Source organism: Scardinius erythrophthalmus (genome assembly GCF_964197995.2).
Source record: "Scardinius erythrophthalmus genome assembly, chromosome: 6".
In the NCBI taxonomy this organism is placed as follows: Eukaryota; Metazoa; Chordata; class Actinopteri; order Cypriniformes; family Leuciscidae; genus Scardinius; species Scardinius erythrophthalmus.
This window is the reverse complement of record NC_138226.1, coordinates 29102091-29116209: the sequence shown is the minus strand read 5'-3', so window position 1 is coordinate 29116209 and position 14119 is coordinate 29102091. Positions and strand designations below refer to the sequence as shown.

Sequence of the window (14119 nt, the reverse complement as noted above, 5' to 3'; positions counted from 1 at the left end):
CCAACTGCCTGTGAACACCAATCATATAAAAGAAGCCTGGGCTAAGGATTTTGATGAAGAAGTGTCCGATGAAACCTGGAATGACAGTCTCAAAAAGATTCAAGATTGCTCAATAAATGTGAGACACAGGTTGATTCAGTTTAAAGTGGTGCACAGATTGTATTATTCCAAAACGAAGTTGAGTAAAATATACAATTCTATTTCTCCAGTTTGCGACAGATGTAAAATAGAGGAGGGTTCTTTGTCCCACATGTTTTGGTTTTGTCACAAACTGTCACACATTTTTGGACTGATATATTTGATTTTTTTGAAGTCTTTCAAAAGGAGGTTAAGCCAGACCATAGTCTTGCAATTCTTGGATCCTCTGAGACATTGAATACTCTTCCAAGATCGCAGCAACGACCTCTATTGATGGGCATGACTCTTGCGAAAAAAACAATACTTTTAAACCCGAAATCTTCAGACTCTCCATCGTTCAAAGCTTGGTTATGTGAATTGTTTCATGTCATACAACTGGAGAGGATACGCTCCTTCGAGTCCCAATCTCATCGCCAATTTCAAACTATATGGCAGCCCTTCGTAGATTTCCTCAAGACTGAATAGTGTATAATTATTGTTCTCACTGTAATAATTCATCTAGGATAAAGTCTTGTTTATGTTAGTCCAACCCTCCTTGGTTTTTTGTTTTGTTTTGTTTTGTTATGGTTGTATTGTTTGGTTTTCTTTGTATTCTTAAATTTGTACACTATGTAAAATTGTAAAAAAAAAAATTTACCAGTTCATAGATTCTGGTCTCTCAACCGATGTTATTAATACCATCCTAAAAGCTAGAGCTCCTTCTACTAGAAAGCTGTATAGTCTTAAATGGCCTCTTTTCTCACCATGGTGCGAACAATGCCATCTTAACCCAGCCGACTGCCCAGTTGATTCAATACTGGAGTTGATTCAGTACTGGAGTTTCTTCAAGAGTATCTCCCAGTTGGACTGACCCCCACTACCCTTAAGGTTTATGTGGCCGCTACTTCAGCTTGCCACAACCAGATTGAAGGAGCTTCAGTGGGGAAGCATGTCCTGGTGTCCGTTTTCTTGCGAGATGCTAGACGGCTGAGGCCTGGCTGCAGCCCACAGGTTCCCTCATGGGATCTCTCTATTGTATTGGAAGGGTTGTCAAATGCTCCCTTCGAACCCTTGAAGTCAGACTCAGTGAAGCTTCTGACTCTCAAGGTAGCTTTGCTTATTGAAGTTGATGTTAATCGATTATGTTATTGAAGTTCATCAAGTTGATACCACACCCTAGGCCTATGAGGCGAACGGGGTCGCTTCGCCTCTAGGAGTCAGGACCCATTCTACCCAGTTTTGCTGCTTCTAAGGTGTTAGCAAGAGAGGCGTGCAATGTTCGTGCTGGGGTAGACACACGCGCATTCTCCAGGTTTTATAGTGTGGATGTGGAGTCAACCCCAGGATGTCAGGTCCTCTCAGGATGAGGCCTTCCTGTACTATAGTGCTTTTGCAAACTTCCATAACCTGTATGCAGGCATCCTCTCAGTATGGTGGCATAGGTGTTGTTGTTGCCATTACGTGAAAACCATGACGTGACGTCAAAATACACATGATGCCATACTTCAAGTACACCTAAGCGATTTCTTCAGACAAGTAAATCTGGTGACAATCTCCTGCAGGTGTTATAGAAATGATTAAGCTAACATTTTGTCACCTGACTTTTTGTCCCAGGCCAATGCCTTGGCATGTCCTACATATGACTCAGACACTGGGTCACACTGAAAGCATTCTAATTGCGTCAACATCATGACACAGCATCTCGTTCTATCTTTTGGTCAAAATCTCATCTTATAAAAGATGAAGTGCCATGCACAGGCTATTTAAGACAGTATTAGCTATGACTTGGCGACAAATGCTAGACTAAGACACTAAGACACCGCTACAAAAATACAAAAAACTTTAGCCTTTATATATTATGTTTCTTGAGTAAAGAAACTTTACTTGTACTTATTTAAAGAAGCAGTTCATTATTTACCCCTGCATTGCAAACAAGCAGAGACAGTCTAAACATGTGTGACACTTCATTCAAGATTGAGGCGGGGTGGAGGTATGAGGTTTTTCAGTTTTAGGAGCCAATGGAGTTATGAGGTTTAGCCAAAAGCTCTTTTTAATACTTTTCTTTTGTTAAATACTTGCAAAACCCACATACAGAAGTAAAGGGTGACCAATAGTAATGATCTATGAATTTTCTTTAATAAAAGTGATGAAATACAGAAATATGGAGGTTCCTGTCTGACAGCGACAATATACTTTTCTGTTTGTTTCCTGAACATATAACAGATGACTATTGCACCTTTCTGTTTAGCTTCTCTCATCTCTCCTTTTCTGCCTTTGGGTCCAGATAATCCTCTAGCACCATGATGACCCTGTAAATCGCAAAAATCGATTTAATTGGCTAATGTAAATATTTCATATACCTTTTGACCTTAAAAAGGCATGACATCAAGGCATGGTGTATGTCTACTTACAAGTACACCATCAACACCTTTGGGTCCTGCGTCTCCCTGATCACCCTTCTGACCCCACTCCCCTGCCATTCCAGGGTCCCCAGCATCACCAGAAGGGCCCATAAGGCCAGGCTGGGATTTTACACTGCATTCACACAGACCATGGTCACCTGATCAAATGATAAAAACATAACCAATTTAACAGGATTAGCAAAGACTGACAAATATCAAACACCTTCTATGTTCGTAGAGAAGATAGAATAATTTATGTTCCTGCTCAAAAAAAAAAAAAAAACAACATTCCCACAATTCCATGTACAACATGACTTGATCTTGCCATGCAAATAACCCTAGCAGTTTATTAAAAACTTAAAGCAACTTTGTTTCCACTTATCTTACCCTTTGGTCCCTTTTTTCCTGCATTCCCTGGACGTCCACGTTGTCCGGCTGGGCCTCTGAAGAAGTCTTCCACTGTATAAAGACACATTAATAGTTTTTAATAAAGTCTTTAGTATTAATTCAGTTTAATGTCACTTTAAATCACTTCCATCACAGTCATTTTGGTCATCACAGTCATCCTGGGCAATTTTTTAAGCAATAGTCATACAAGTGGGGAGAGACTGAAATCTTCAGAATTTTTTTTTTTTTTTTACAATTAATTTCTAGGCATGTCAAATGGAAAATATTATATTTAATAATTGCATCACACACACTATATACACTACTGTTCAAAAGAACGATCAGATATGGTTTAAAGCAAGATAAATGTTTCTTGAGCAGCAAATCATCATATTAGAATGATTTCTGAAGGATGATGTGAATTTGAAGACTGAAGAAATGATACTGAAATTTCAGCTTTGGCATCAAATTAATAAATTACATTTTAAAACATTTTCGATTAAATAAATGGAGCCTTGGTGAGACTTTCAAAAACATAAAAAAATCTTACCGACCACAAACTTTTGAATGGTAGTGTGTATTCAAAAAGTACTTTATTAGCATCACACTTATCACACTTACATGATCCCTTAGGTCCAGGTGGTCCCGGAAATCCAGGCCTCCCATCGGAGCCAGGCGGCCCAGGCTGAGTGGCAGGATTACCAGGATCTCCAGCTTCTCCTTTGCCTCCCTTTGGTCCCTGTGGTCCCTGTGGTCCCTCTGTACCCCACAGATCCACTGTGGATCAGAGAAACAATCATATCAGAGACAGAGTTTGGTTAAAGTAATGTCTAAAGCCGCATTTCCACCTAAATTACCAGGAACAATTTGTCCTAGGAATTTTTTTACTAGGGACTTTTTTCCCCCAGACCGACTGCTGTCTGCTTTTCCATTGCGGTCTTAAGTACTGTGAAGAATAAGGCAAATTAGTCTGGTGATGTAGGACTGCGTGTGACTTTCCAGTTCTCGCTGAATTTCGTCCTTCGCATATAAGCTTAATAAAGCCTGAACCTCGTTGTCGGCCCATCTATCATTTTTTTTAAACTCCATTGTTGATTCGAAAAGCAAACAACTCTTACTGCACGCACCGCAACAGACTTTTAAAAATGGTCATGCTTTCCCGGGCTGCCAACAGGATCAGGCTCGTGTGGAACCCTCCACCGTGTCCCGAGCCCTTGAGGCTGGATGATTGGTTTCTCGGGTTGGCGCGCACTTGTTTACAGCAACCCACCCCAGTTCCTTTCTTCCCGGAGATGCATGAGGAGCTGCCAGAAACCGCCCCGGTGGCTCCTCCTCCCTCACCACCCTTGATGGCAGGGCGGCAAAGGATTGCATGCACGTCCCACCAGTGGAGCGGGCCGTTGCTATGCAACTGTGCCCTAACTCCACTTGGCGCAGAGAGCCGTGTCTCCCTTCCCGGGCCTGTAAGTACTCATCGGACTTAACCGGCAAGGCTTACAAGCCCTGTGGTGAACCCACCACTGCCATACACACCATGGAGTTGTTGCAGGTCCAACAACTCCATGGTGTGTATGGCAGTGGTGGGTTCACCACAGGGCTTGTAAGCCTTGCCGGTTAAGTCCGATGAGTACTTACAGGCCCGGGAAGGGAGACACGGCTCTCTGGCTCTCCAAGGCACTGAAGGACCTGCACGAGGGTGGTCATGATCCCCAATTTCTCCAAGAACTTCACATGACGAAGGTCACCACGCGGTCGGTGGGTCGTGCGATGTCCACTATGGTGGCTGTGTCTGGCTGACATGAGGGAGACTGACAAAGTCAGGTTCCTTAACTCCCCTGTGTCCCAGACCAGCCTCAAGAAGACTGAGGCGATTAATCACATCCTGTCACAGCGGTCAGCTGCTGCCTCCACCCCAATCACACGCGGCCCCTCAGTCTGCTCATCGCTGGGGGCATCCTCCTGCTTCTGCCCTTGCTCCCGCGCCGCAGCAGCAGCGTCCTTCCAAGCGGCACCGAGGAGCCAGTCACAGGCAGGTCGCCCCTGTCCGTCAAGGCCCCTGCCAAGAGGGGCAGCAAAGCCAGGGGTATGCGGCCCTAGGTCCCTCCAGCCGATATGAGGTCAGGGCACTACAGTCCCTACTTCATTGTACCCAAGAAAGGCGGTGGGTTACGACCGATCTTGGACCTGCGAGTTTTGAATCGGAGTCTCCACAAGCTACCGTTGTGGAGTAGCTTGTGCTCAAAATGCTCACGCAGAGACGCATTTTTGAATGCATCCGTCTCCAAGATTGGTTTGCAGTGATCAAACTGAAGGATGCGTACTTACCTGCCTTGATTCTCCCTCGACACAGGCTGTTTCTGCGCTTCGCATTCGAGGGTTGAGCATATCAGTACAAGGTCCTGCCCTCTGGGGTGTCCCTGTCTCCTCGTTTCTTCACAAAAGTCACGGAGGGGGCCCTTGTTCCCATGAGAGAACAGGGCATTCGCATCTCGACGACTGGCTCATACTAGCACACTAGATCAGTTATGCGAACACAGGGACCTCGTGCTCAGGCACCTCAGCAAGTTGGATCTTCAGGTCAACTGGGATAAGAGGAAACTCTCCCCCGTGCAGAGGATCTCTTTTCTCGGTATGGAGTTGGATTCGGTCGCACAGACAGCGCACCTCACAGAGGAACGCGCTTGGTCGGTACTGAACTGCCTGAACACGTTCAAAGGCAGGACAGCAGTCCTACTGAAATTCTTTCAGAGGCTCCTGAATGGCAGCAGCAGCAGCGGTAACCCCGCTTGGACGGCTCCATATGAGACCGCTTCAGCACTGGCTTCACGGCCGAGTCCCGAGATGGGCGTGGCATCACGGCACTCACCGGGTGACAATCACACGTACAACGTACAATGGGCATGCAGTGTCAGAGGTGTGGATGGGCCCCCAATTGCATTGGCACATCTGAAGGTCTACGCACCCGTCGCATGTCGCAACTCACCCACCATCTTCTCCTCTGGAGTCAGAAGCATCTGAGGTCGCTTCGGGCCATGTTTGTCCCCAGTGTGCTCAACCGTGTGGCCGACGAGCTATCACGAGCTGTGCTCCTGGTAGAATAGCGACTCCACGTCCAGACGGTTCAGCTGATCTGGAGAGAGTTCAGGGAGGCTCAGGTAGACCTGTTTGCCTCCTCAGAGACCTCCCACTGCCAGCTGTTTTACTCCCTGACCGAGGGAACACTCGGCATGGACGCACTGGCACACAGCTGGCCCCGGGGCCTCCGCAAATATGCGTTTCCCCCAGTAAGCCTACTTGCACAGACCATGTGCAAAGTCAGGGAGGACGAGGAGCAGGTCCTTCTGGTGGCTCCCTATTGACCCACCCGGACCTGGTTCCCAGAACTCATGCTCCTCGTGACAGTTCCTCCCTGGCCCATTCCTCTGAGGAAGGACCTTCTGACTCTGAGACGGGGCACCCTATGACACCCACGTCCGGACCTCTGGAAACTCCATGTGTGGTCCCTGGACGGGATGCCGAGGTTCTAGGTGACTTACCCCCAGAGGTACTTAACACCATCACTTCAGCACGGGCGCAATCTACAAGACGTGCGTATGCCTTGAAGTGGAACCTATTCATCGAGTGGTGTTCTTCTTGCAGAGAGGACCCCCGAATATGTTCGATAGGGTCCGTACCCCCTCCATACCCTCTTGGGACCTTTCCCTGGTGCTTCGAGCACACCAGGATGCTCCCTTTGAGCCTTTGCAATCAGCAGACTTAAAGCTTCTCTTCATGAAGACTTTGCTGCTGGTTGCACTGGCCTCTATCAAGAGGGTAGGGGACCTGCAGGCATTTTCGGACGACGATTCGTGCCTAGAGTTCAGGCTGGGTGACAACCATGTTGTACTGAGACCCCGGCCTGGCTATGTGCCCAAGGTTCCTACCACTCCCTTCTGGGACCAGATGGTGAACCTGCAAGCGCTGCCCTTTGGAGGAGGCAGACCCAGCCCTGGCTTTGTCCTGTCCGCGCTCTGCATCTGTACGTGGACAGAACTCAAAGTCTCAGGACCACAGACCAGCTCTTTGTCTGTTACAGAGGCTAGAAGAAGGGAAAGGCTGTCTCCAAGCAGAGGATGGCCCACTGGATAGTTGATGCCATCGCCTTGGCTTACCAAGCACAAGGCGTGCCCTGCCTGCTCAGGTTGCATGCTCACTCCACAAGAGGCATTGCATCCTCCTGGACGCTGGCACGTGGCGCCTCGCTAACAAATATCTGTAGAGCTGTGGGCTGGGCGACACCTAACAGGTTCGCTAGATATTATAGCCTACGTGTAGAGCCAGTCTCCTCCGTGTTCTCACACTAAACGGTTAGAAGCACTGAGAGCCCTGGCTCTGTCGGCTTGCTGCACCCTACTGTGCACCCTTGTTACTCCAGTTTGAAAAACCTGTTGAGTCCTCCAACCCCCTCGGCCCGGATGTGGCGGAGTATCCGGTGACAGGCCTTTATCCGTTAAATCCTTGGGAACCGGGTCAAGGCTGTGTCCCTTATGTGTGACCCTGCGGGGATCCCATATGTGTATTCACGTGTATTCATGTGTATTCATATTCCCATATGTGTATTGCATGCTCACTCCACAAGAGGCGTTGCATCCTCCTGGGCGCTGGCACGTGGCGCCTCGCTAACAAATATCCGTAGAGCTGCGGGCTGGGCGACACCGAACAGGTTCGCTAGATATTATAGCCTACGTGTAGAGCCAGTCTCCTCCCATGTTCTCACCCTAAACGGGTAGAAGCACAGAGAGGCCCGGCTCTGTCGGCTTGCTGCACCCTACTGTGCACCCTTATTACTCCAGTTTGAAAAACCTGTTGAGTCCTCCAACACCCTCGGCCCGGATGTGGCGGAGTATACGGTGACAGGCCTTTATCCGTTAAATCCTTGGGAACTGGGTCAAGGCTGGGTCCCTTATGTGTGACCCTGCGGGGATCCCATATGTGTATTCTTCCACAGCTGCTCCTAAATAGAAGCCTGTGTCTTTCCCTTGGGCTAAATCACACAGTATTTCATATGCAGTACAACCTTTGGGTTAGTCCACATGTATATCTCCACATAACTCCTTGGGGGAAGAATGTGGGTTCCGCAGCATTCTTCTTCCTAACAGAAAGGGCACGCTTTCCCAGTGTTATCTAATAATCTCATTGTATGGGTTATCACAAAACAACAATGACAGATACACTCTGTGTAAGCCTTCTCCTATCGTCCTTCCAGGCAAGAAGGGGTAAGCGGCTTGTACAGGGCGCTGGATGGAGTCAGCAGCTGTGGCGCTTTGGTAGGGATTCATATTCGTCGGTCACAACGTACGTTCCGTCCTGTCGTCACATCTGCTGCGGCCTGCTGTGACAGCCAGGTCACCGGCTCAGCTCCTCAGCAAAAAGTTGAGGTGCAATCGCACCTGCTGCTCGTTGTGTGACCACACTGCATGGCGGAGCAGCTGTTGCGGGTGATTGCACTCCACTGTACATTGCCTCGTTTGGTTTCGCTCAAAGTGAATTGGCTTCTCTGGCGAGATTCCTTTTCGCCGGTCACGACGTATGTCTCCGTTCCCTCCTTTAGGGAACGAGGGTTACCATATGTAACCGAGACGTTTCTGTGACAACAGGTTTACATACTTACCAGACTTACAAGTTCGCAAGCAACATGAGGGCGAATAAATAATGTCAGAATTTCCATTTTTCCATTTTAGATTGAACTATCTGTGTTTAACTGACAGACAAGGCTCAGTCATGAAATACCTTGTTGTTGTTCAGAGGGAGGGGGTCCTGGGGGACCTGGCTGTCCTTTAAAACCCTTAGAACCATAATTTCCATTTGGGCCACGCTCCCCTGGAGGTCCTGGAGGACCCACTGTATTAACAAGAAAAACAGACAGAAGCAAAGAAAGAAAAATATTAAGAATGTATTGAAACATTAGACTGTATATTGGAGGTTAGATTAGGACCACTCAAATACCAGACATTTAAGGGGCCCTATTATGCCCTTTTTAAAGTCTTGATTTTGTTTTTGAGGTCTACTAGAATAGGTTTTCACGATTGAATGTTCAAAAAAATATTATTTTTCACATCATTTACATTATTGCAGCACCTCTCTTCCCAGTCTGTCAGTTATGCTCTGTTTAGTTTCTGTCTCTATGAAGCCCCTCCTTCCGAAAAGTGCACTGTGGTTTGATTGGTCAGCTGGACCGGTGTGTTGTGATTGGTCAACCGATTCGAGGGTGTTTCTGAAATGTAACGCTCCTTACCATATCCGCGAGTTTCAACACACTACTAACAAAACTCAACCGGGCCTCAACCCTTTTTTTGCATATGCCTCACTAATCTAAATGAGGATATTGTGACGTTTATGGAAGAAAACTCAAGACTACAATCGAGGCACTTCAGGGAGATCAGAAACAGTGTTTATAGAGAATAACTGATATAGAGAATAACTGATATAGACTCCTTTTGGAGTGACGTTGTGCTTTGAAACTTTGCAGACCTTTTTCATTATCAAACAGCAATTATACACACTAAAAAAACATAATAGGACCCCTTTGAACAGCGATAATCTCAGTGCATTATTTTTAGTACCTCCATTATCTGAACCTCCTATCAGCTCTCCGGGTTCTCCTCTCTCTCCCTGTTGAATGATATGAATTTTGGTCATTCAACTTGATGCAGATTGATTGGTAAGGTATGACAAGATGTAGGACTAAACCAGAAATGAATTTATTACCTTGCGGCCAGAACTTCCTGGGAAACCTGGTAGTCCAGTGTCACCCTGTAGGAATGGAGAGAGACTTGAAATGTTTAAGTAAACACAAATGCTTTGCACTGTTGGGAAATTTATCAAAATTGCATACCCTCGGTCCTGGCCAGCCATTTAATCCTGGGTTTCCCTGTAATTAATAGTAATTGGTTGCATTTTATATATAAATATATAAATGTATATATTTTTATATACATTATATAAATGTATATATATATAATATATATATATATATATATATATATATATATATATATATATATATATATATATATATATATATATATATATATATATATATATATATATATATATATATATATATAAATATAAATATAAATATAAATGTTGAATATGTGTGCACATTCAAAAACCAAAATGAACTCAGTTGGGCTTTTTTTTTTTTTTCACATTTTGATTTAATAGTTAATAAAGAGATTTCAGCACTTAAAAAATCATACCCGTTGTCCCGGAAACCCTGACACACCAGTCTCTCCTTTCGTAGATGTATATCCCTGAAACAAAAAAAAAAAAAAAAAAAGATCATCATTAAGATATTGCCAAGTCTCTTTTGGTTCATTCAGTGGTTAGTTACATTGACAGCTATTTGCAAGTCACATACTGCTCTTATCTGTTTGAATGAGGAAAGACCATCTGTTAAACTAAAGATTACATTTCAATAACATATTTCAAATCACCAATAAAATCAATGTGATCCAGCTACTCCGAACGTCAATCAAAAAGAACCTTTTAACTGTAAGATTTTATTCCAACAACCACCACATTAAGCATTATAATTTCTCCCATTTTTTCTATAAGTGGTTTGTCTTCTTCTATTGTTTCTGACTATTCCAGAAATATAACATGAACATCCTTGTGTTGAAGGAATGGAAAATTTGTGTGCAAAAAAGCTCTATTGTAACCTACCAAATCTCCTGGTTCACCTTTATAACCCTTCTGCCCCTTTTCACCCTGTTAAAGAAAACCAGAAAATGAACAGAAGATGAAAATTACAGTAGCAAGATCATGTTCTCCCCCTAAGAGAATATATTTGTAATAAACTAAAATCATGTTCTTCCTGCCTGCAATTCTGTAATGTTTGGTCTTATCAGCGAGTAAGTTCCTGGTGGGCCTGGCTCTCCAATGTCCCCCTGAGGTGAGTATATGAAATTCAGATGGGTTAACAGTGCAGATTAAACACAATAATATTAGTCTGACACTGTGATATATGACACTAAATATGTGTCTTACCGGTTCTCCTTTGAATCCTTTTAATAGTTTACTGCTTTCACCCTGTATAGAGGCGACACATGTACATTAACATAGATGTTCATTTACCAAAGTGACTTGATTGGATTGTGAAGCCATAAAAATATATCTGTTTGAATGTAATTTTTTTTATATAAAACTAAGCAAAATATTGTGTTTTATTACCTTTTGTCCTTTAACACCTTTACTACCAGAGGGACCCTGAAGAAAGATAATACAGTGAGAAGAAGAGATAGTAGGTTTGAAATAAAACAAGCAGTATAATTGTATGGCAGATGCTAAGTGCAAATAGTGATAGATGCTATTTAAATTAAGTGAAAATAGCAGTACTTTCTTTGCACTACATGTAAATATAGATGTTATTTTCAGTTTTGCAATAAACGTAAATAGTTGTTAGATGCTGTACAAATAGTGGTAGATACTTTTTGCACCTCAGTCTATTGTAGTATACTATAAAACAGTATGCAATGATAACAACATTTTCAGTGTATATGATAATTTTCATTAACATCATAAATGGATACTGACTTATTGAGACATTACTCGTCCCTATCCCTTAAATCTACTCCTAATCCTACCATATTGAACCTGTTGGTCAGCAAAGGTATCCTCGAAAGTCCATGAAGGGAGCCATGGTTTTGAGTGTGGTAATATGAGCTGCACGTCACGCAGGGACATCACATCCAATTACAATTATATACCAATTAAAAACCCATTAAAGACTTTATTCTCACTATTAAATAGCCGTTAGGCACTTTATTTTGACCTTTTCGAATATCATTTTGATTAAAATTATTTTTTAGCTGATATGTGATAAGAAAAAGGAGAAGAATTAATTAAGAAAAAAGCAGATTCCAACTTGGGTCGGTGGTGACAAAAGCTGCTTTCCACGCCACCGTTCGTGTTATCAGATCAACAAATCCAACAAATAGATAAATAGTCCAACAAATAAAAAACTCAGTAATTTTATTGTATGACTAACTCACCCAAGGTCCTTGATATCCTGGCAGTCCACTGTACCCTGGGCTACCAGACGGTCCCTGTAAGAGTGAAATTAGATGATTTAGAAAACACATCTATCCCTTCATCTTTTCATCCCTGATTGCTCAGTTTCTGGTATCACAAGATGAATAATGAAAGTCAAACTTACCACAAATCCTGGAAGACCTGGTGGCCCTAGATCTCCCTGTAAACAGAAAAAGGGAAAAAGTGACAGGGAACCATTCCTATTTTATTTTTTACCTAAACCAAATGTATTGATGTAAACTGCATTTAAACTAGTAAAATTCCTCTTACCTTGAATCTTTCCATATAGACCCACAGCTCCAAAGGGTCACCCTTCTCCCCCTTTATTCCTGGCCGACCCTATACAGAAGGTAAAAGTTACAGATAGGCAAGTACACAGAGACAAAGTAATTGAAAGAGAGTGCGAGAGAAAATAAAATCGTTATAGGTTAGATGGGTCATGTGTGAGTTATGAATAGATTCTGTCTCAATAATTCACTCTGACATACAAATAAATGAACATTCATACTGGTATTCCAGGTCCAGCATCGAATCCTGAAAGTCCCGGCATTCCAGAATCTCCCCGGGTTCCATTACAGCCATCAGCTCCTGGTTTTCCACGAGGCCCAGATGGACCAGGGTGGCCCTGATGAGAGATTACCAATGACCCAGAATTGGTGAATCCAAAACTCACAATAAAAACTGCATTTAGAAGTCTAAGGAAAAGTATTTATGATATTTGAACTATATTACTAAGAAGACTTGTTTATTTCTGTGATTAGTTTTAATAAAAGGAAGTATTTATTTAACATTGGTATCTTTTGTCATATTGCAGTTGCTTTATGATTTTATAAAACTCTGCTTCACTTCATACATTTAAAAATAATATTGTTGATATAAACAAAATACTTACCGGAATACCATCTGCTCCATCAAACCCTGGAACCCCCACCATTCCCTAAAGAAAGACCAAATGTCATTAGCATTTCACTTTTCCATGTGAAGTTTCACTTTTTAACTCGCTCTTAGAACTGCTCTTGAGTATGTTTTAAACAGGACGATAAAGTACAACAAGGCAAAAATGGCTTAAAAAAATAAGTAAAAAAAGAAGTATCCTTAATTGAACTTAATGTGCACTTAGTGTACATTAGATCTTAAACATATATATATATATATATATATATATATATATATATACATATACAGTGCAATGCATAAGTGAATACACCCATGCTAAAGTTGACTAAAAAGAGGAATAAAAAATCATATTTTGGAAATTGAACTTAATGCCTTAATTAAAAAAATTAAGAAAAATCCAACCTTTAAGGACACCAATTTTCTTTGTGAATGAATAATGTATCGTAAATAAATAAATGTTCTTCCTTAAAATACATGGTGCATAAGTGAGTACACCCCTATGTTAAATTCCCATAGAGGCAGGCAGATTTTTATTTTTAAGTATTTTTTATTTTTATTTTTTTTGGATACTATGCATCCTGATAAAGTTCCCTTGGCCTTTGGAATTAAAATAGCCCCACATCATCATATAGCCTTCACCATACCTAGAGATTGGCATGGTTTTATTTCAGTTAGCCTAATAGCTAGTTTGATTTGCATTGAGAGATGATCTTATGGAAAGTACCCCATGCCAATCTCTAGGTATGGTGAAGGCTATGTGAAGATGTGGGGCTATTTTAATTCCAAAGGCCAAGGGAACTTTATCAGGATGCATAGTATCCTAATTTTTTTTTTTTTTTAATACTTAAAAATAAAAATCTGCCTGCCTCTATGGGAATTTAACATAGGGGTGTACTCACTTATGCACCATGTATTTTAAGGAAGAACATTTATTTATTTACGATACATTATTCATTCACAAAGAAAATTGGTGTCCTTAAAGGTTGGATTTTTACTAATTTTTTTAATTAAGGCATTAAGTTCAATTTCCAAAATATGATTTTTTATTCCTCTTTTTAGTCAACTTTAGCATGGGTGTATTCACTTATGCATTGCACTGTATATATATATATTACTTTCAGATAAAATAAATTAAAGGACATAAATAAAGTATATTTTAGTTGACCATGAATGCTTGTCAATACATTCGGCAGCACGCTTTCACCATATTTAAAAAACTGCAGAAGTAATTCTGAAATTAC

At 42.4% G+C, this 14119-nt stretch overlaps 1 protein-coding gene across 1 annotated transcript in view; it reads right to left on the bottom strand.

The window, feature by feature from the left end:
* col4a2 (collagen, type IV, alpha 2) overlaps positions 1-14119 on the bottom strand; it is a 133083-nt gene that overhangs the window by 41510 nt on the left and 77454 nt on the right. The window contains exons 6-23 of the mRNA XM_081369536.1: positions 12874-12918; positions 12490-12606; positions 12252-12320; positions 12106-12141; positions 11942-11995; positions 11121-11156; positions 10938-10979; positions 10769-10837; positions 10614-10658; positions 10148-10201; positions 9781-9816; positions 9654-9698; positions 9509-9557; positions 8676-8786; positions 3528-3683; positions 2907-2978; positions 2529-2677; positions 2354-2426 (exon numbers count right to left, since the gene is read on the bottom strand). Coding sequence (XP_081225662.1) covers positions 2354-2426; positions 2529-2677; positions 2907-2978; positions 3528-3683; positions 8676-8786; positions 9509-9557; positions 9654-9698; positions 9781-9816; positions 10148-10201; positions 10614-10658; positions 10769-10837; positions 10938-10979; positions 11121-11156; positions 11942-11995; positions 12106-12141; positions 12252-12320; positions 12490-12606; positions 12874-12918 — 1258 coding nt within the window. The remainder of the gene's footprint in view (positions 1-2353; positions 2427-2528; positions 2678-2906; positions 2979-3527; positions 3684-8675; positions 8787-9508; positions 9558-9653; positions 9699-9780; positions 9817-10147; positions 10202-10613; positions 10659-10768; positions 10838-10937; positions 10980-11120; positions 11157-11941; positions 11996-12105; positions 12142-12251; positions 12321-12489; positions 12607-12873; positions 12919-14119) is intronic.